The sequence below is a fragment of the Phyllostomus discolor genome, chromosome X (genome assembly GCF_004126475.2).
Source record: "Phyllostomus discolor isolate MPI-MPIP mPhyDis1 chromosome X, mPhyDis1.pri.v3, whole genome shotgun sequence".
Classification (NCBI taxonomy): domain Eukaryota; kingdom Metazoa; phylum Chordata; class Mammalia; order Chiroptera; family Phyllostomidae; genus Phyllostomus; species Phyllostomus discolor.
The window spans coordinates 52,019,797-52,043,221 of record NC_050198.1 but is presented as its reverse complement, the minus strand read 5'-3'; the positions used below and the strand labels follow the sequence as shown (position 1 = coordinate 52,043,221).

General features: G+C 37.9%; 1 protein-coding gene across 4 annotated transcripts in view; it reads right to left on the bottom strand.

Annotated features, from left to right (window-relative positions):
* Positions 1-23,425, bottom strand: part of CHRDL1 (chordin like 1) — a 150,023-nt gene that overhangs the window by 99,012 nt on the left and 27,586 nt on the right. For all 4 annotated transcript variants that reach the window (XM_036017157.1, XM_036017156.1, XM_036017158.1 and 1 more), the window contains exon 4: positions 22,083-22,176. In XM_036017157.1, the coding sequence (XP_035873050.1) occupies positions 22,083-22,176 (94 nt within the window). The remainder of the gene's footprint in view (positions 1-22,082; positions 22,177-23,425) is intronic.

Sequence of the window (23,425 nt, the reverse complement as noted above, 5' to 3'; positions counted from 1 at the left end):
GAGACAAAGATCACTTCACCTGGAAGAAGGCAGATTAGTGCCATTTTCTTGAAGAAGATTTAACTCTTCATACTTTCCACAATGTTCAAGGACCAGGTATATGAAGAAAATAATGGAAAGAAAGCATGGAAGATAGTTAAAGGGGTCTAAGAAGTAAAAGAGCAGTCAGTGTGGATATGGATGATCTGGTAATAAACAGTGAGCGTCTTTGTTGTTACATATCAGTAATCAGTATAAGAATACTAACAATGATAATAAATATAACAATAAAGTAAAACCTCTACTATCCAGAGACCAATATTCCAGAATGTTCAGGATTTTGAATAGGTCTTAATCAAAAAAAAAAAAAAAAGAGGTGTTTTTTTTTAATACACTAGTCTTCTGCAGGCTAAAAATTGGCCTCCTGTTGATCATCTTGCATACTCTAACCATTATAATTGCCTCATTGAAGGAAAACAATATGCTGATTGTCTGTTCCTGTTTACAACAAATTGACCTTTTTCAATAAAACCCAAGAGGCAGGTGAATATGCAATTCAGAGAAGAGCAAAGAACTTAGGAGAAAGCAATGGAGATAAGACATTGATGATGGCAACAGCAGAAATCAGTAGCAACTATGAGGATGGCAGGAAGCTGACACTCAAAGAAATAAAATGAAAGAAGATGGAGTGATTTTGAAATTGGGGAGAGATTCCTCAATAAGTTAAACACAGAATTACCATGACTCAGAAATTCCACTCTTACGTATTGTACCCCAAATAACTTAAAACATATACCACACAAAAACTTGTATATAAAAACTTGTACTTTTTCATAGCAGCATTATTAACAAAAGCCAAAAGGTGGAATCAACACAAATGTCCATCTACTGATGAATGAATAAACAAAATGCGGTGTGTCTATATGATGAAATATTATGCAGCCACAAAAAGGAATGAAGTATTGATACATGCTACATTGTTGATAAACCTTGAAAACAGGATAAATAAAAGAAGCCAGACACAAAAAGCCATGTATCATATAATTTCATACATATGAAATTTGCATAATATTAAAATCCATAAAACAGAAAGCAGATTAATGGTTACCAGGGCCTGAAAGGTAATGAGGAGTGACTATTTAATGGACATAGTGTTTCCCTTTGCAGTGGTGCCTCTCCTGCCAAAACCACACTGTTACTGCCCATATTAAAGCCATATCATAGAGCTAAACATTTTCTTTTTTTTAAACATATATATTTTAAAGATTTTATTTATTTGTTTGTTTATTTATTTATTTGTTTATTTATTTATTTATAGAGAGGGAAGGGAGGGAAAGAGAGAGATAGAGAGAGAGAGAGAAACATCAATGTGCGGTTGCTGGAGGTCATGGCCTGCAACCCAGGCATGTACCCTGACTGGGAATCGAACCTGTGATACTTTGGTTCACAGCCTGCGCTCAACCCACTGAGCTACACCAGCCAGGGCAAGCTAAACATTTTCACACCTAGCCTAAAGGGAACATTATGGATTAGTCTCTGGTAACAGAGCAAATGAGGTACTTGGGCAATTTTCTAAGAGCTCTTTAAAGACCTGAGAATGTTGGAATACCTCTGAGGGAGCTCAAATGTGTTAATTCTGAATAACAATTCTTAATGGAATGACCATTAAAAAACTCTTAGGTAATGTGATTTAGGCTCCTAGTCATTATAAAATTATTATTTTGCTAATAAAATTATATATAAAGAATAAATAGAAAGAAGTCATGGTCTTTATTTTTCCTTCCTACCTTTACCACCACTTCACTTTTCCAAAAGAGAAGACATGGAATTTCATTCCTACAAACCTCTTATTCCTGGGGACTATAGAGAGTCCTGCTTAGAGACTGGGATGAGTTTCATGACCTTTCTGACTTCTGTGCTGCCTTGTTTTTTTTTTTTTTTCTATCAAGTATCTTCTAACCTTAATGTAGCACCAGCTTCATTGCGCCGAGTAGAGCCCTGTGGTATGTGACAAAGAGTTGACTTCTGCCATGGAAGCTTACTTGTCAGAAGTGTTAATGAAAAAAAATTTAAATTTCCTCTTCATGGGAATCAGTATAGATTCCTCTCTTGTAATTCTGTAAAATCAGTCTGCATACTCTGATTTCTAAGGATTAGCAGGAGATCTAGAAGACAACCTCAAATGGAGGTGGGAACCTTGGAAATTGTAGGAGTGTGGAAGTTAGAAAGCAAGGGCATAGAAACAACATAGAAACAAATGGGGAGGGTGGTTCCTCTACCCTTTCCAATGGGAGATGAGCTATAGGCATGCCTAGTAGGACTTACCAATCAAGTTCATCACTACCCAGGTGAATGTTCCCTGAAGTTGATAACTGCTATGCCATGGAATAATCTGTAAAATCAAAGCCATGAGTACATGGTTTCCTTGTTTGTTTTCTCTTTTTTATATATACTTGTTCATTATCTTACCTTTAAATATTCTATTTTTAAGTCAGGACATTTTTTATCACAGTGCTTTGCACTGGGTTAAGACAGAAAACTAGATCCCTTTCCTTTGACCAAATATTCCTGTGACCCTGAAGGCATGAATTTCCTCATGCCTAATGATCACTGGGGTGAAAGGAATACAGAAGAATAATCACATCCATTGCCTTATCTCAGAGCATAACTGTGCCAAGTCTATCTCACATGGGTGGGTACCTTTTGATTTCCAGAAATATTAAGCAGAGACTAAAATTATCCTTAGTCATTTATTCTAGAATTAAACAACCACTGTGTCCTGAAGTTCTTCCTTTTATCAAACTCCATTCTTCTCTGCTATGGTTTAAACCCATTTACCCTTGTTTTATCTTCAACAGAAACTAACAATAGCTGGTTTGTATTCCAGTTAAAAATGGCAGAGATAATATATGAAACAAGTCCTTGTTCTTTTCCAATGAAAAGTAGAAAATAAAATGTAAAGTTAAAAATAAATAAATAAATAAATAAATACACTTTAAAACTTCAAAATCATAGTCAGAAAATAAAGAAGACTCTTGTGGAATAAAATATAGAAGGAAAGAACGTAGAGAAAAATAGGGGCCAAAGCTATATGGTCCATTGAGAGCTTGGACTGGACACAGACAGTATGGGCTAGATATCTGAGCTCAGTGAACAACAAGACCTGAAACAACAATCCTACTAGGAAAGAAAGCAAGAAAAAACCCCCATAGATGATGACCTCTTAAACAAAACTTTTAGAAAACAAGGGGAAATTCAGAACAAAGAAAACCTTTGAAAAAAACCAACAAAAGTGAGAATACAAACTTGAAAAATACAGAAATTTGAACAATCTGAAATGGAGTTTAAATATTTACACGCACTGACTTCTGGGCAAGATGGTGGATACACTTTGCCTTCTCACACAATCAAAAGAAGGGCAACGACAAATTTAAAAATAATAAAAAAAAAAACCAGAACTGCCAGAAAATCGAACTCTATAGAAGTCTGACAACCAAACAATTAAAGAAGAAACATTCATCCAGACTGGTAGGAGGTACAGAGATGGGCAACGGGGGTGGAGAGGATGCTCAACAAGTAGGTGAATTGAAGACTGGGCTGATGATGCAGTAGCTGGTGGTCCCATATCTGCATGCATATAACCTGGGAGGAACAACTGGGGAGTGAGACAGACCATGCAACCCAGGGTAGCAAGGTGAAAAAAGAAAGCCTTAAAACCTCTAGCTGTAAAAACCTGTGGGGGTTGTAGTAGCAGGAGAAATACCCAGACCCACAAGAGACTTCACTGGAGTGACCCACAAAGTCCTAGAATGTACACAAATGCACCCACCAAGAAATCAGCACCAGGAAGGGCACAATGTGCTTGTTGGTAGTGGGGGAAATGACTAAAAGAGGTGGAGAGCTAAGCAAGCAGCACTGTTCCCTCTCAGACATCTCACCCACATACAGCACCACAACACACAGATGTGGGTTGCACAGCCCCGGTGAATACTTAAGGCTCTGCCCCTTGCAATTTAACAAGTGTACTGAGACAAAGACATATGGCCCAAATGAAAGAACAGATCAAAGCTCCAGAAAAGTAACTAAGCAATAAAAAAATAGCCAGCCTATCAGATGCAGAGTTGCTCAGGATGCTCACAGAAGAGGCTGAGTATGGTCACAAATTAGAAGAAAAAGTGAAGACTATGAAAAGTGAAAAAAAAAGGAAAATATACAGAAAACCAACTGTGAAGGGAAGGAAACTGGGACTCAAATCAATGATTTGGAACAAAAAGAAGAAATAAACATCCAACCGGAACAGAATAAAAAAACAAGAATCCAAAAAAAAAAAAAAATGAGGAGAGACTTAGGAATCTATGGGACAACTTTAAACTTTTCAACATCTTAATCATAGGGGTTCCAGAAGGAGAAGAGGAAGAAAAATAAATTCAAAACTTATTGGAAGAAAAAATGAAGGAGAACTATGCCAATCTGGCAAAGGAAACAGACTTCCAGAAAGTCCTGGAAGTTCAGAGTCCCAAAGAAGTTGGACCAAAGGAAACATACACCAAGGCACAACATAATTACATTACACAAGATTAAAGATAAAGAAAGAATCTTAAGCACAGCAAGAGAAAAGGAGAGTTACCTACAAAGGAGTTCCCATTAGACTGTCTGCTGATTTCTCAAAAGAAACCTTGCAGGAAAGAGGGGGCTGGAAAGAGGTATTGCAAGTCATGAAAGGCAAGGACCTACATTCAAGATTATTCTATCCAGCAAAGCTATCATTTATAATGGAAAGACAGATAAAGTGGTTCCCAGATACGGTCAAGTTAAAGGAGTTCATCATCACCAAGCCTTTATTATATGAAATGTTAAGGGGACTTACCTAAGAAAAAGATGATCAAAACTATGAACAGTAAAATGAGAACAAACTCACAACTATCAACAACTGAATCTAAAACAAAAACAAACTGAGCAAACAACTTGAACAGGAGCAGAATTACAGAAATGGAGATCACATGGAGGGTTATCAGTGGGGAGAGGGAAGAATGAGGAAAAAGGAACAGGGAATAAGAAGCATAATTGGCATTTTCCTTGGTTCTCTCTTTCATAGTACACTGTTAATTTACTATGTTTCACTTCACTTGTGTTCCATTAGCACACTACTCTAGGTCCTATACACCCTATTCTTCATATCTAGATTACATAGATTCTGTCATATGATTGTTGCTCCATTATTATTGTAAATAATAGCTGTTCCATACAATTGTAAATACTACACTGCACCCCTCCCAGATATTAGCCCACTTCATAGTTTCCTGAACTCTTTTACTGTAGTGGTTAACACCATTCTTTCACACACTACACCTATTTACTATCCTTTACTCTCACCTTACCTCAGAATCTGACCTCCCACATGCTCACTGATTTCTAGAACCAACTCACAATCCTTCCTCCGACAAGAGTCTTATCTTCATTCCACCCTTTCTAAAAAGTGGCCAGTTGGGTGGAAGATCACAGTTAACACTATACATAGCTAAAGGATCTCCTACATATTCTCTACTGGCTGCTACTGTAAATATCATAGAATACTCTCTTGCTGTCTTAAACCATTTTGCCTCTCACCTCCAACTGATCACAAAAAAGGGTAGGTGGAAGCTGTGAACACCAGGATCCCTGCTGAAAGAGGAAATCCACCAACAAAGGAACCACTAACAAATAACAACAGAAGAAGGTGAAGGAGGGAGTGGAAGCCCACACTAACTTGACCCATGATCTATCTGGAAATACAACTAAATAGTGCAGAAATTACCAGAAGAAACAACTGAAAAAGAGCAAAAGAAAATCCTAAAACCCTATACACACGGAAGAACCAGCTTTAACACAACCTGCCGACACCTGCACAACAGAATACAAGAGGGGGTGAACAGAGTGGCCCTCAATTAACCAGCAGATGGGAAGGACCAACCAAAGAAAGACCCAATAGCAATCAAAACCCAAAGACATACAGAGAGCCAACATAAATGACAGCCCAAGACCAGCAAGCCCAGGAGATCAAGGAGACAGCACCACTGAATCTCAGAGGTCTTCTACCATAGAAGTTCATACCAGAAACACAGGGAGTCAGAATAGATCAATTTAAGAAGCAGAAGCTAATGAGAAGAGTCTCACAAACAATGGGAAGACAAAGAAACAATCCTCAAATGAATGGAAAGGAGGAAGCCTCAGAAAGAATACTAAATGACATAGAGGCAAGTCAACTATCAGATACTGAATTCAAAACAATGTTTATAAGGAAGCTCAACGAACTCATAGAGAATAACCAAAAACTGCAGGGAAACTACAATGAACTCACTGCAAACTATACCAACATGAAAAGGGAATAGAAACTATCAACAAGGGCTAAGAGGAAATCAAGAATATAATTTCTGAACTGGAAAACATAGTAGAAGGAATCAAAAGCAGGCTCAATGAAGCAGAGGATTGCATCAGCGAGCTGGGGACAAGGTAGAAAAAAACACCTAGAATGAATGAGGCAAGGAAAACACCCTCAGAAAGAATGAAGAGGAGTTAAGGGAAATGCAGAACAATGTGAAACAAAATAATATCCATATAATAGGGACCCCAGAAGGAGAAGAAGAGCAAGAGATAGAAAACCTGTTTGAAAAAGTAATGGTGGGAAACTTCCTTTATTTGATGAGAGAAAAAGTCATACAAATCCAGGGAACACAGAGGATCCCAATCAAGGGGAACCCAAAAAAGGCCTACGTCAAAACACATTATAATTAAAAGTGCAAAATTTCAAACAAAGAGAGAATCTTAAAGGGAGGAAGGGAGAAACAGGAAGTAACATACAAGAAAGCTCCAATAAGACTAGGAGCTGACTTCTCAATGGAAACACTCCAAGCCAAAAGGGAATGGCAAGAAATATTCCAAGTAATGAGAACCAGAGGCCTGCAACCTAGACTACTTTATCCAGCAAATCTCTCAATTAAAATGGAAGGCCAAAAAAGGAGCTTCCCAGACAAAAGAAGCCTCAAAGAATATACCTTCTCCAAACCAGCTCTGCAGGAGATGCTAAAGAAACTGCTTTAAGGAAAGAAAGGAAAAGAGAGAGAGAGGAACACAGGTACAAAAATGGCCATGAATAAGCACCTATTAATAATAACCTTAAATAAATATGCATTAAATGTCCCAATCAAAAGACATAGAATAGCAGACTGGAAAAGAAAACATGACCCACACATATGATTCCTACAGGAGACCCACCTCAGAACAAAAGACCTACACAGACTGAAAATGAAGGGCTGGAAACAAATATTCCAAGCAAATGGACAGGAAAAAAAAAAGTCGGGATACTAATACTCATATCAGACAAAACAGACTTCCAAAAAAAAAAAAAAAAAAAGGCCATAAAGAGAGACCCAGAACATTGCTTCATAATACTCAAGGGCAGAATCCATTGAGAAGACATAAACATAATAAATATATATGAACCAATTATAGGAGAACCCAAACACATAAAGAGAATCTTGGAGGACTTCAAAAAAGATATTGACAGCAACACAATTATAGTAGGAGATTTTAACACCTTGCTGTCAAAAAAGGACAGATCTTCCAAACAAAATACCAACAAGATATTGTGCCACTGAACAATGTCCTAGATGAAATCCACTTAACTAATATATACAGAGCCCTTCATTCCAAAGAAGCTAAATACACTTTCCTTTGAAATGCACATGGAACATTTTCAAAGAGAGATCATGTGATAGTACATGATACAAGCCTCAACAAATTCAAGAAAACTGAAATCATACCAAGAATTTTCTCTGACCACAAAGGACAGAAACTAGAAACCAACCCCAAGGGAAAAAAAAAAAAACCAAAACACTCAAAATCATGGAGATTGCATAGCATGCTATTAAACAATGAATTGGTCAAGAATGAGATCAAGCAGGAAATAAAAAATTCTAGAAACAAATGAAAATGAACTCACAACAATCCAAAACTTATGTGACACAGCAAAGGCAGTTCTGAGAGGGAAGTTCATAGCAATACAGGCCTACCTAAAAAAGATAGAAATATCTCAAATAAACAACCTAACCCTATGCTTAGAAGAACTCGAGGAACAACGCCAAAGATAACCCAGGCAAGTAGAAGGAAGGGAATAACCAATATCAGAGCAGAATTAAGGAACATAGAGACTAAACGCACAATTCTAAGGATCAATGACTCCAGGAGCTGGTTCTTTGAAAAGATAAACAAAACCCACAGGCCATTAAGCAGGCTCATCAAGAAAAAAAGAGAGAGGACCCAAATAAACACAATCAGAAATGAAAGAGGAGAGATTACAACTGATACCACAGAAACACAAAGGATTGTAAGAAATCACTATGAAGAACTATATGCCAAGAAATTTGAAAAATTAGGTGAAATGGACACATTTCCAGGAAAATATAATCTACCAAAACTCAATAAAGAAAAATTTGAAAGCCTGAACAGACCAATAACACCTAGTGAAATTGGAACAGTAATTAAAAAGCTTCTGACACACAAAATCCCTGGACCACATGTTTCACAGGAGAATTTTACAAAACATTTCAGGGAGACCTAACTGCCATCCTCCACAGATTATTTCAAAAAATTCAAGAACATGGAAGACTCCCAATCTCTTTTTATGAATCCAATATCATCCTAATCCTAAAACCAGATAAAGATACAACAAAGAATGAAAGCTTCAAGCCAATATCACTGATGAACATAAATGCTAAAATCCACAACAAAATACTGGCAAAACACATCCATTGATATGTTAAAAAGATCATACAACATGACCAAGTGGGTTCATCCCAGGGATGGAAGGATAGTACAATATTCACAAATCAATAAACATAACACACCACATAAACAAAGCAAAAGATAAAATCACATGACCATATCAATAGATGCAGAAAATCATTTGACAAGGCACAGTGCTCATTTATGATAAAAACACACAGCAGAGTGTGAATAGAGGGAGCATTCCTCAACATAATAAAGGCCATATATGAGATACCTACAGCCAACATCATACTCAATGGAGAAAAACTTAGAACTTTCCCACTAACATCGGGAACAAGACAAGGATGCCCACTTTCACCACTCCTATTCAACATAGTACTGGAAGTCCTAGCCACAGCAATCAGACAGGAAAAAGAAATAAAAGGCAGCCAAAGGGGAAAGGGGGAAACAAAACTGTCACTGTTTGCAGATGACATGATAATGGACATAGAAAATCCTATAGACCCGGCCAAAAAAACTACTGGACCTAATACATGAATTTGGCAAAAGAGCCAGTTACAAAGTCAATACTCAAAAATCAAAGGCATTTCTGTACACCAACAATGAAATTTCAGAAACAGAAATCAGGAAAAAAATTTCATTTGATATAGCAACAAGAAAAATAAAGTAACTAGGAATAAACCTAACCAAGGAGGCAAAAGACCTGTACTCACAAAACTACACAACACTGAAGGAAGAAATTAAGGAAGACACAAAAAAATGGAAGCATGCACCATGTTCATGGATTGGAAGAATTAACATCATTATTTGGGCCATACTACCCAAATAATTTATAGATTCAATGCAATCCCTATTAAAGTACCCAAGACACATTTCACAGATATAGAACAAACATTTCAGAAGTTTATATGGAACCATAAACGACCCCAAATAGCTGCAGCAATTTTGAGAAAGAAGAACAAAGCAGGAAGGATCATAATAACTGACATCAAACTTTATTAGAAAGCCACTGTAATCAAAACAGCCTGGTACTGGCATAAAAACAGGCACAGAGAGCACAGAAATAAACCCAAGACTCTATGGTCAATTAATATTTGACAAAGGGGGAAGAAGCATCAAATGGAGCAAAAATAGCCTCTTCAAGAAATGGTGTTGGGAGATATGGACAGTTACATGTAAAAAAAAAATGAAACTTGATCACCAACTTACACTATACACAAAAAATAAACTCAAGGTGGATAAAAGACTTAAATATAAGTCATGGCACCATAAAAGTCCTACATAAAAACATTGGCAGGAAATTCTCAGACATGCCATGCAGCAACATCCTCATGGATATGCCCCCTAAAGCAAGGGACATAAAAGAAACAATAAACAAATGGGTCCTCATCAAATTGAAAAGCTTCTGCATGGCTAAAGAAAACAGCATTAAAATGAAAAGAGAACCAACTCTATGGGAAAACATATTTGCCAATGACACCTCAGACAAGGGCTTGATCTCCAAAATATGTAAAGAACTCACACAACTCCACTCCAGGAAGACAAATAAAACAATTAAAAAATGGGCAAAAGACTTGAAAGGATACTTGTCCAAGGAAGACATACAGAAGGCCTGGAGACATATGAAAAGATGCTCAGCAGCACTAGCCATCAGAGAGATGCAAAGTAAAACCACAATGAGATACCACCTCACACCAGTCAGAACGACCAATATAAACAAATCAAAAAACAATTTTTGGAGAGGATGTGGAGAAAAGGGAACCCTGTGTACTGTTGGTGGGATTGCAGACTTGTACAGCCACTATGGAAAACAGTATGGAATTTCCTCAGAAAACTAAAAATGGAACTGCCTTTTGGTCTTACAATTCAACTGCTGGGATTATACCCTAAGAACCCTGAAACACCAATTCAAAAGAACCTATGCACCCCAATGTTCATAGCAGCACAATTTATAATAGCCAAGTCCTGGAAGCAATCTAAGTGCTCATCACCAAATGAGTGTCTCAAAAAACAATGGTACATTTACCCAATGGAATTCTACATAGCAGAGAGCAAGAAGGAGCTTCTACCCTTTGCAACAGCATGGATGGAATTGGAGAGCATTATGCTAAGTGAAATAAGCCAGGAGATTTGGGACAAACAGCATATGATCTCACCTTTAACTGGAACATAATCAACAAAAGAAAAAGAAAACAAAATATAATCAGAGTCATTGAAATTAAGAACAATCTAATAATAGCCAGAGGGGAGTGGGAGGGGACAGTGGGGAAAAGGGTTTTCAGGAACTACTATAAAGGGCACACAGAGAAATCCAAGCGGGAGGGTGGAACCAAGGGAGGGAGGTGGGTTTCGAGAGGGTGGGGGGAAGGGGTGGGGAGAAAATACAGACAACTGCCTGGCTGGCATAGCTCAGTGGATTGAGCTCAGGCTGCGAACCAAAGTGTCGCAGGTTCGATTTCCAGTCAGGGAACATGCCTGGGTTGCAAGCCATGTCCCTCCCTCCCTCTCTCTCTCTACCCCTCTCCCTCTCTCTCCCTTCCTCTCTCTCTCTCTCTCCCTCTCTCTCTCTCTCTCTCTCCCTCTCTCTCTCCCCTCCCTTCCCTCTCTAAAAATAAATAAATAAAATCTTTAAAAAAACTAAAAAAAGGAAAAGAAAATACAGACAACTGTACTTGAACAACAATAAAATAATTTAAATTAAATAAAAGTTTCCTTGTAAGTATTTTATAGACATCAGCAGCTGCAGCTCCTGCTTAACCAAGGAACAACCCTGACCACGAGAACTGGCAAGTATCAGCAACTCATATCAGAACAGAATAAATGCTGCCTGCATGTCCTGTTTAAAAGAAAAAAGAAGCATAATTGGTAGGTACAAATTAGAAAAGGGGATATTAAGAATAGTATGGGAAGTGGAGAAGCCAAAGAACTTATATGTATGACCCATGGACATGAAGCACAGGATGAGATCAATATTGGAAGGGGGGGAGATGCAGGGCAGAGCAGGATAAAGGGAGGAAAAAAATGGGACAACTGTAAGAGAATAATCAAACAAATATACTTAAAAAATATAAAAAAATTTAGAATAAAAAATAACAAGTAAATAAATATTCACATGCCTTAAAGGAACAAAGAAGAGAATAAGATTCAAAGAAACAATGCAAGAGAGTTATAAAACAGCTACACATAGATATGTTAAAATACAATTAAAAATACTTGGGAAAAATAGAGCTATTGAAAATTAAATCAAACAAAACTCAATAAATGGCCTAAACAATAGGCATAAAAAGGATTGAGAAAGAATTCATGAATTGGAGGACAGAACTGAAGTAATATAATATTACTGGGAATATACCAACATGGAAAAAATAAAGGCAACACTAAAACACACAGAAGATAAAGCAAATGAAGAGCAACAACATACACCAAAGTATGTTCCTTTATTTATTTATTTTTTATTTTTTTTTAAATTAAGGAGCAATTTATTTTTAAACAGATTAATTCACATAGCCAGGTTGTTGTTAAGACAGTATTAAAATTGCTAAAATATTCTCTTTTTTTCTTCTCTTTTTAAAATTTTAACCATTGTTCAAATACAGTTTTCTGACTTTTACTCCAATTCCAGCCATCCCTCCCCACCTCCCTCCCATTTCCAACCTCCCCCCTAGTTTTTGTCCATGTGTTCTTTGTATTTGTTCCTGTAAACCTTTCCCATTCTCCCCTGAAATTTCCTCTTCTCGCCCCTCTAGTCACTGTCAGCCTGTCTTCTATTTCAATGTCATTGACTATATATTGCTTGTTTCTTTGTTTTTCTGCTTAGGGTCCTGTTAAAGGTGAGATCATATGGTATTTGTCTTTCACTGCCTGGCTTATTTTGCTTAGCATAATGCTTTCCAGCTCCATCCATGCTGTTGCAAAGGGTAGAAGCTCCTTCTTTCTTTCTGCTGCGTTGAATTCCATTGTGTAAATGTACAATGGTTTTTTGATCCATTCATTTACTGATGGGCACCTAGGTTGCTTCCAACACTTGGCAATTGTAAATTGTGCTGCTATGAACACTGGGGTGCATAGGTTCTTTTGGATTGATGTTTCAGGGTTCTTAGGATATAGTCCCAGGAGTGGAATTGCTGGGTCAAAAGGAAGACCCATTTTTAGTTTTCTGGTGAAGTTCCATACTGTTTTCCATAGTGGTTGTTCCATTCTGCAATCCGACCAAGAGTGCACTAGGGTCCCTTTTCTCCACAACCTCTCCAACACTTGTTGTTTGTTGCTTTGTTTATGATGGCCATTCTCACTGGTGTGAAGTGGTATCTCATTGTGGTTTTAATTTGCATCTGTCTGATAGCTAGCGATATTGAACATCTTTTCATGTGTCTCTGGATCCTCTGTATGTCCTCCTTGGAGAAGTGTCTGTTCAAGTTCTTTGCCCATTTCTTAATTGGATTGCTTGTCTTCTTAGAGTGGAGTCGTGTAAGTTCTTTATATATTTTGGAGATTAAACCTTTGTCTCAGGTATCATTGGCAAATATGTTTTCCCATAGAGTCAGTTCTCTTTTTATTTTAATATTGTTTTCTTTAGCCGTGCAGAAGCTTTTTTATTTTTATGAGATCCCATTTGTTTATTCTTTCTTTTATGTCCATTGCTCTAGGGAACATGTCAGTAAAAATGTTGCTGCGTGAAATACCTGAGATTTTCTTGCCTATGTTCTCCTCTAGGACTTTAATGGTGTCGTGGCTTATATTTAAATCTTTTATCCACCTTGAATTTATTTTTGTGTATGGTGTAAATTGGTGCTCAAGTTTCATTTTTTTTGCACATAGCTGTCCAATTCTCCCAACTCCATTTGTTGAAGAGGCTATTTATACTCCATTTTATGTTGCTGGCCCTTTGTCAAATATTAATTGACCATAGAGACTTGGGTTTATTTCTGGGCTTTCTGTTTGGTTCCATTGGTCCACGTGGCTGTTTTAATAGCAGTACCAGGCTGTTTTGATTACAGTGGCCTTGTAAATTAGTTTAGTATCAGGTATTATAGTCCTTCCTACTTTGCTCTTCTTTCTCAAAATTGTAGCAGCTATTAGGGGTCGTTTATGGTTCGATATAAATTTTTGAAGTGTTTCTTCTATGTGTGTGAAATATGCCATTGGTACTTTAATAGGTATTGCATTGAATCTGTAAATTGCTTTGGGTAGTATGGACATTTTTATGATGTTATTTCTTCTGAACCAGGAACATGGTATATGTTTCCATTTGTTTGTGTCTTCCTTGATTTCTTTCCTCAGTATTATGTTGTTTTCTGAATACAGCTCTTTTACCTCTTTGGTTAGGTTTATTCCTAGGTATTTTCGTTTTCTTTTTGTTATATCGAATGGGATTTTTTTCCTGATTTCTGCTTCTGCTGTTTCATTGTTGGTGTACAGAAATGCCTTTGAATTTTTGATATTTACTTTGTATCCCACCGTTTTGCCAAATTCATTTATTAGGTCAAGCAGTTTTTGGCTGAGTCTATAGGATTCTCTGTATACACTATCATGTCATCTGCAAACAGTGACAGTTTTGTTTCCTTCTTTCTGATTTGAATGCTTTTTATTTCTTTTTCTTGCCTGATCGCTGTGGCTAAAACTTCCAATACTATATTCAACAGAAGTGGTGAAAGTGGACACTCTTGTCTTGTTCCTGATCTTAGTGGAAAAGATATTAGTTTTTGCCCATTGAGTATAATGTTGGCTGTAGGTCTCTCATATATGGCCTTTGTTATGTTGAGGAATGCTCCCTCTATTCCCACTTTGCTGAGTGTTTTTATCATAAATGGGTACTGTACCTTATCAAAATCTTTTTCTGCAGCTGTTGATATGATCATGTGATTTTTGTCTTTCCTTTTGTTTATATGGTGTATTACATTTACTGATTTGCAAATATAATACAATTCTTGCATCCCTGGAATGAATCCCACTTGGTCATGGTGTATGATGTTTTTAATGTATTGTTGGATGCAGTTTCCAATATTTTGTTGAGGGTTTTAGCATGTATGTTCATCAGTGATATGGGCCTGAAGTTTTCTTTCTTTGTTGTGTTTTTATCTGGTTTTTGGATTAAGATGATTTTGGCCTCAGAAAAAAAGTTTGGGAGTCTTCCATATTTTTGGGTTTTTTTGAATAGTCTGTGAAGGTTGTTGGTTAGCTCTTCCTTAAATGCTCTGTAGAATTCTCCTGTGAAACCATCTGGTCCAGGGCTTTTGTGTGTCGGGAGTTCTTTCTTACTGCTTCAGTTTCATTTGCTGTTATTGGTTTGTTTAGGCTTTCTGCTTCTTCATTCAGTTTTGGAAGATTATATTTTTCTAGAAATTTGTCCATTTCACCTAGGTTTTCCAATTTCTTAGCATACAGTTCTTCATAGTAATTTCTTATACTCCTTTGTATTTCTGTAGTATCTGTTGTAATCTCTCCTCTTTCATTTCTGGTTGTGTTTATGTGGGTCTTCTCTCTTTTTTTCTCTTAATGAGTCCGCTTAAAGGCTTGTTGATTTTGTCTATCTTTTCAAAGAACCAGCTCCCGGATTCATTGATTCTTAGAATTGTGCTTTTAGTCTCTATGTCACTTAATTCTGCTCTGATCTTGATTATTTCCATCCTTCTACTTGTTCTGGGCTGTTTTTGTTCTTGTTCCTTGAGTTCTTGTAGATGTAGGGTTAGGTTGGTTGTTTAAAATGTTTCTGTCTTTTTTAGGTATGCCTGTATTGCTATGAACTTTCCACTCAGGACTGCCTTAGCTATGTCCCATAAGTTTTGGGTTGTTGTGAGTTCATTTTCATTTGTTTCCAGAAACCTTTTGATTTATTCCCTAATTTCATTCTTGACCCATTCATTGTTTAATAGCATGCTATTTAGTCTCCATGATTTTGAGTGTTCTGGGTTTTTTTCCTTGGGGTTAGTTTCTAGCTTCAGTCCCTTGTGATCCGAGAAAATGCTTGGTATGATTTCAATTTTCTTGAATTTGTTGAGGCTTGTTTTGTGTCCTATCATGTGGTCTAGCTTTGAAAATGTTCAATGTACATTTGAAAAGAATGTGTATTTTGGTTCTTTGGATGGAGGCCCTCTCTCTCTCTCTCTCTCTCTCTCTCTCTCTCTCTCTCTCTCTCTCTCTATATATATATATATATATATATATATATATATATATATATATTAGTTAAGTCCATTTCATCTAAGGCATTCTTCAATGCCTCAATATTTTTGTTGATATTTTGTTTGGAAGATCTGTCCATTTTTGAGAGTGGAGTGTTAAAATCCCCCACTATAATTCTGTTTCTCTCAATATCTTTCTTGAAGTCCTCTAAGATTTTCTTTATGTATTCGGGTGCTCCTATGTTGGGTGCATATATATTTACAATGTTTATGTCTTCTTGGTGTATTCTTCCCTTGAGTATTATAAAGTGACCTTCTGGGTTCCTCTTCACGGCCCTTTTTTGGATCTATTTTGGTCTATTTTGTCTGATACGAGTATTGCTACCCTGGCTTTCTTTTTCCGGTTCGTATCCTTGGAAAATTTGTTTTCTGCCCTTCACTTTTAGTCTGTATATGTCTTTTATCTCGAGGTGGGTCTCTTGTAGGCAGCATATGTGTGGGTCATGCTTTCTTATCCATTCACCTATTCTGTCTTTTGATTGGAGCATTTAATTCATTTATGTTTAAGGTTATTATTGATAGGTACTTATTCATTGCTATTTTTTTCATACCTGTGTTCCCCCCCACTCCTTCCTTTCCTTAAAGCAGTCCCTTTAGCATCTCCTGCAGAGCTGGTTTGGTGGATGTGTATTCTTTTAGACTTCTTTTGTGTGAGAAGCTTCTTGTTTGGCCTTCTGTCTTGATTGAGAACCTTCCTGGGTAAAGCAGCCTTGGTTGCAGGCCTCTGCTTCTCATTACTTGGAATATTTCTTGCCAGTCTCTTCTGGCTTTGAGCATTTCCATTGAGAAGTGAGCTGTTAGCCTTATTGGGGCTCCCTTGTATGTTACTTCCTGTTTCTCCCTTGCTGCCTTTAAGATTCTCTTTTTCTTGAAATTTTGCCATTTTAATTATGATGTGTTTTGAGGTGGACCTCTTTTGGGTTCCTCTTGATTGGGACTCTATGTGCTTCCTGGATTTGTGTGACTTTTTCTCTCATCAAATTAGGAAAGTTTTCCATCATTAGTTTTTAAAATAGGTTTTCTGTCCCTTGCTCTTCTTCTTCTCCTTCTGGTATTCCTATTATACGGATATTATTACATTTCATATTGTCTTGCATTTCTCTTAACCCCTCTTCATTCTTTCTGAGACTCTTTTCCTTTTCTTGCTCTTTCTGGGTGTTCTTTTCTACTTTGTCCTCCAATTCGCTGATCTGATCTTCTGCTTCATCAATCCTGCTTTTCATTCTTTCTACTGTGTCCTTCAGTTCAGAAATTGTATTCTACATTTCCTCTTGGCCCTTGTTGATACTTTCCATTTCCTTTTTCATGCTGATATAGTTTACAGTGACTTGGTTGTAGCTTCCCTGTAGTTTCTGGTAACTCATTGTGAGCTCATTGAGCTTCCTGATAATCGTTTCTTTGAACTCAGTATCTGATAGGTGAGTTGCCTCTATTTCATTTAGCATTCTTTCTCAATCTTCCTCCTTTCCATTCATTTGGGGATTGTTTCTTTGTCTTCTCATTGTTTGTGAGACTCTTCTTGTTAGCCTCTGTTTCTTAAATTGATCTGGTTCCCTGGGTTTATGGTGTGAACTTGTGTCATAAAATACCTGTGACATTCAGTGGTGCAGTCTCCTTTTGGTATTCTGGTGTTCACAGCTGCCCCCTACTCTTTATTTGATCAGTTGGAGGAGTAAGGCAAAATGTTTCAAGACAGCTAGAGAGTATTCTATGATATTTACAGTAGCACCCAGTAGAGAAGACATAGGAGATCCTTTGGCTGTGTATAGTGTTAATGGTTATCTTCCACCCCACTAGCCCCATTTCAGAAAGGATGGAAAGAAGATAAGAGTCTAATTGGGGAGGAAAGGATTGTGAGTTGGATCTAGAAAGTAGTGAGGCTGTGGGAGGTCAGATTCTGAGGTAGGGTTAGAGTAAAGAATAGTAAATAGGTGTAGTGTGTAAGAGAATAGAGTTAACCACTACAATAATAGAGTTCGGGAAACCGCCAAGTGGGCTGAGATCTGGGAGGGGTGTTTTGTAGTATTTACAATGGTATGAAATAGGTCTTATTTACAGTAATACTAGAGCAATAATCATATGATAGAATCTATGAGATCTAGGTAAGAAGAATAGGGAGTATAGAACCTTGAGTAGTGTACTAATGGAAGACAAATGAAGGACAGTAAATTAGCAATGCAGTATGAATGAGATAACACGGGAAACCTATCAAATGATACAGTATATTCAGCCAAACAAAGAATACTATATAGAAAGAAGAGGAATACCGAAATACTATTAAAATAAAAAATGTAAGAATAATGAAAAAAAGATAATACAAATTTGCAGTAACTTGCAGGTTCAAAAAAAAAAAGGAAAAAAAGCAGAAGATGGAATGAAGGAGAGAAATTTGGAAAGGAAGGAATAACACTAGGATGAAAGGAAGAGAAGCATAGGGAACTGAGAGATATAAAAATAATAAGAATTAAAAAATAAAAAGTTACTTGAAAAAAGATAAAATCAAATAATCAAACAACAACAACAACAGCAGCAACAAAAAACCTCTTGTTGGCTCCTAACTGATCAAACCAGTTTTTCTTATCTTGCTGACTTCAGCAAGCTGAGTGGAGATTGGAATGCCTTTCATCCTTCCCAGTCAGAACTCAGTCAGTCTCTCAAGTACTGTCCCCAGGGCTAGCCTCGTGCTCTTCCCAGAGCTGGTCTGGTGCCTCTCCACAGTACCCTGGGTGTGGGTCTGGGTGCTCCCAAGTACGCTTTCTGGAGCTCATCACCTCAGGCTCCTGGGCTCCTGGATCCCGCAGAGTGCTCCCATCTTTCCCAGGTGTAAACGTGTAAGCGGTGTAAGCTCTGGGGATCTGGATGGGGCGCGCACTTCCCCCGAGTTCACTACTGAGGGCTCCAGGATCCTATGAACGCCCATGCCTTTTCTATGTTCAAGGCTGTGGGGTCTGAGTCTTCCACAAAACCACACTATCTCCGGGTTGGGGGTGCAGGCGCAAGGCCAGGCCACCCTTGGTCACACAGGCTTGGGAACACACTCTTCCCAGAGCTATGCATGGGTGCTTGCTGCCCCTGTGTGATTTTCTCTGTCCTCGCTCCCCTCTCTCTGTGCCTTCAAGCAACAAGGCCTCCTTTGATGCTGTACAATCCTTGTCTGGCTGGGGAGGAAGCGGTTGACCCCGTTCTCTCTCTCCTGAGTGCCCTGAGGCAGACCCAGGAGCACGGGGCCTGGGGGCTGCAACCTCCCTGGTCCCCATGCTGATCCCTGAGCCCTTATTATCCTGAAGCAGTCTCCTTACCATCTGGTTTTTCATTGTCTTCTATAATTTTTGATGTCCTATTTTCATAAATGTTGTGATATTGTTGGCCCCTTGATCTGTTCCTCTGGGGATCGGTTAGTTTCTCTCCCATGTGTAGGGAGAAGTGGCATCTGCTCCCTCCTACCACACCGCCATCTTCCTCTCCAAATTTCTAAAATATTCTTAAGCTATCATCCTTCAAAGATCAGAATATTAATCATAGCTCCTGCAGGAATCTGAAGAAGCTGAAGATAAAACTCCCACATAAATTTAAGAGCCTCTAGAAAGCTCCCATTGAGCCTGGTGCAGGCATCAGAGTTGTGAAAATCTCTAGGTGATTCTGATGTGCAGCTCAGGCGAGAACTATGTCCTTGTTAGAACTACGGTTCTAACAGGGTGGTCCAAAGATAACTTTAAGAATGAGAAAAATATAGAAGGTGAAGAGGTAATTTTTACAAAAGTAATGACTTAAAAATAAAAAGAAATTTTAGTCCTTTCACTGAAAATATCATGTGCTGATCAGGCTACAGCACCTCATTGTGTGCACCAAAAAAGAAAAACAAGAGAGAGAGAGAGAGAGAGAGAGAGAGAGAGAGAATCTCAAAATCTAGAAGAAGAGAAAAACAGGTTACCCACAAAAGAACTACAATAAAAAAAGAAATAACCCCACAGAAAAATAAAAAAAAATAAAAAAGAACTACAATCAAACAGGAAACTTCTTATCCACAAACAAAGGAAGTCAACAAATCATTTATTAATATCTGCAAAGTGCTGAGGGAAAATAAATATTCACCTATAATTTTACACCAAAATTATCATTTGAGAATGGGGGCAAAATAAAGACATTTTTGCATATAAGGATTAGGGAACTTTAGTATCACTACCCACAGGAAGAACTGTTAAAGATTATAGCCAACAAGAAGAAAAATAAACTCACAAGGAAATGACCTGAAAGAACAATAAAGGGAAAAAAAGTGAACAGCTGGTTTCTATACTCAATAAAATGGGCCTTTTAAGTCTTCAAGACAATGTGTTTATTTCTTTCAATTTTCTCTTTTTTGGGATTTATGATCTGAATTTTTAATACTTTATTTTTCTCTCAAAATAATTGCTAGCTTATGCTTTCCCCTTCTCTCAATACTTGCTTCCTGTTTTATAGCTGGGGTAATTGACATCCATACTCCACTCTCATACCTCAACCTCTTTTCCAGGGAAGAAAAACCTCTATATATCAGTTTAGATAAATTCCTATGACTTTAGACCACTTCTGGAGTCTTCTAGGGGGAAAGACCCCAGCTTTTATGCTATATGACAATCAACCTGGCAGATTTTTTGTAAAAAAGCTCCCCAGATTATCCTCTTTATCAAAAATTTCATTCCAATCAACCCAAACCCCTCCCATACCATTCCTCTGTAATACAGTTAAAGTAGAGTAGAAGAAGCAAATAAACAGAAAAAAATAGTAAGCCTCATTCATTTAGGGATTGATTCCTGAAAACAACTTTTAGGTAGTTCATATGTTGAGTCAGTCTCTTACCTCTTGGAGAATATACTACCATCGCCAAAACTCAGAAATCTGTGACATGGCATGATCTTTTGCCATCTGGTAAAGAACCCCTTGTGTTTATCAGAGTGCATTAATTGATGCAGGAAAGTTCACTCTGCTCCAAAAAGGTGGTGACAAAAGGGGTTGGGAATTTCTTTCCACTAAACAAAAAGTAATTTCTGCAACATTTCAGTTAACTGACTTTTCATTGAACTTCATTCTTAACCCCATTCCCATAATTTTTGCCCTAACATGTTTGATTTCTTTTATAAATTCACTCTTTACTACTTAGAAAAGTACCATCTATGCCCTAGAATAGAACTAGACTATTCATGGTTCTTCATGTTTTTATGGTCATATCCTGCCCTTTTAGGAATATCAAAAAAGCAATGGATCCTCTCTAAAGAAATTTACATGCATATGTAGTTAAACCAAAGACTACAATTTAAAAGGGTCCCCTGATCCCATAAAGCTCATCCATGAACCCCAACTGCAGAACCTTCTCCCTAGAGGGAGACCATAAAAAGACTTAAGAGGACTATAAGGGTTCTGCTTCCCAGTTTTCAAGACTGTCCCTTAGCTTCTCCTAGGACTTGTTGGCCCCACAAACATTCTCTGAATCATTGCACACACATGCCTCTGGTGTGGAAGCCAGGCCCCAGTAAGATGTGGACAAAGTGTCATTAAGGGAGCCCCTGACTCAGATAAACACCCTAACCACAAACCATGAAAGCAGATATCCTAACAGCCTTGTGAAAAAGTCTCTGCCTGCCTTCTCCTTAGATTTACTCTTAACAATGTGTACATAGTAACTGCCATCTGGAAGAGGTGACTATTCAGCAGGCAGGCAGCTTTATACTGTCATAAACCTCACTGGATCAGGTCTTTTTTATTTATGAACAGACCCTCATCATTTAGAAGCTATACTCAGATGCAATTCCAGCACTAATTGCATAGGACACATGCTGCCTTGCTACAACCCCCTGGTACACACTGCTTGTGGTAGAAAGAGGCTGTTTACAGAGAAAAATCTCTGGACCTCAGTTCTCTTCTCCCAACTGACATGCACCTTCGAATGATTAAAAGCCCAATGAAAATCTGTTACTGGGTACCCAATAACTTATTAGAGCCTAGAATGTGCCCTGCTTGGGCTATAAACAGTATTTAGGGGCCAGTGTGTTCTGCCTAAAAGTGTCCTATTGTTATTTCTGTCTGGAAGTTTCCCTTCTGGGGAATTAGGAAGATGGAGTGGGCTGGGTGGAAAAGGGAGGAAGAAGAACCACAGCTGGGAAAAAAAGAGGTAAATCAGTTTACCTGGGCAGCGAGGGCAGCACAGATGAGGAACATGCACAGGAGAGAGGCAATGGAGACTTGGACATCTGACTCGGCTGCAAAGCACATTTCCATTCTGAAAGAGAGGAGGCAACAAGAAAAAATCAAATGCCTTTCAAAGGTCAATGACATCATGCCAGTTTGGGAAAGAGTCATGCAGGGACTCACCCAGACAATAAATAATGCATTCCTGAGAAGCTGAATGAAATCAGCATTTTTCTTTCCTTTTCTCATCATTAGCATATCTGCTGGGTTGGTTGATAGTTTATTGACATATTTTTCTAAGACAGGGATCACTATTACTTCAGTTTTCAAAGCCTTCCACTAATTTTGGGATGCTTCTTCTGGTTTAGCTCTGTGGTGTTTCTACCATTCCCCAGCTCTAACTGCACATATTTTCCAAGAGCCTAGTCTGACTTCATAATTACCTGCTCAATGCCATGGAAGGGAAGGGATAATAAGCCATGAGTCCCCTGAGCTGCTACCCACCCCTAGGCAAGGGGACATCCCTAGCACATGAATATAAGATTCCAAATAACCCTGCCTTGGTCCATTATGTTGAGTGCCTTCTTTCTTCATTTCTCTTTTCAGTCTACATTTTTCCGAGAACAAGCTAGAGTTTGGAATTGAACTGATTAGCTGGTATATCTGGGTGGGGCAACTAAGTTCCTGCCTAATTTACAATTATAAGATCCCTAGTTCTGATAGCTTTCAACCATTCCTAGAAAAGTGGAAGACTTTGGAAATCAGTTTTGCATTAACATTTTCCATTCATAATTCAGTTGAAGTGAGGGTTACTTTTATCTGTCAGGCTGTTGTGAGGGGTGGGGGTGATGAAGAGTACAGAGAAAGAAAAGATGCCTAGTACTTGAGCTGTTGGCACTGGGATCATATTAACATTTTTCACTGTCCTACAGACAGCAAAGCCTCAGCCCACAGAGGTTAGCTGTCCATTTCCAATGTGTTGGTCAAGAATCTGTTATAATTATGCCATACCAGGCAATTAGGCAGTCTCCAGATGCTCTATCAAATAGTTCCTCTAGTCATTTAAAGAGGCAGGGTTCACTTATACCTTCTTCTTTTCTCATGTAGTTTCTAGAAAGAATTTTTCGAGTGTTGCATTTGGAAATACCACAGAGCCTCCCTTATGTGTCACACTCCTCAGAAGCAGGTGGTATCATTTTGAAGTTGGATCAAAGCACATCAGAAACCACTCCTCCTGGATGAAGTCTTAACTAATTCCTCCTTAGTGCTTTCTTCTGTTCTAGAATTAATCAGTTAACTAAAATAATAATGACCATAATGAGAGTGATGATGATAATAAT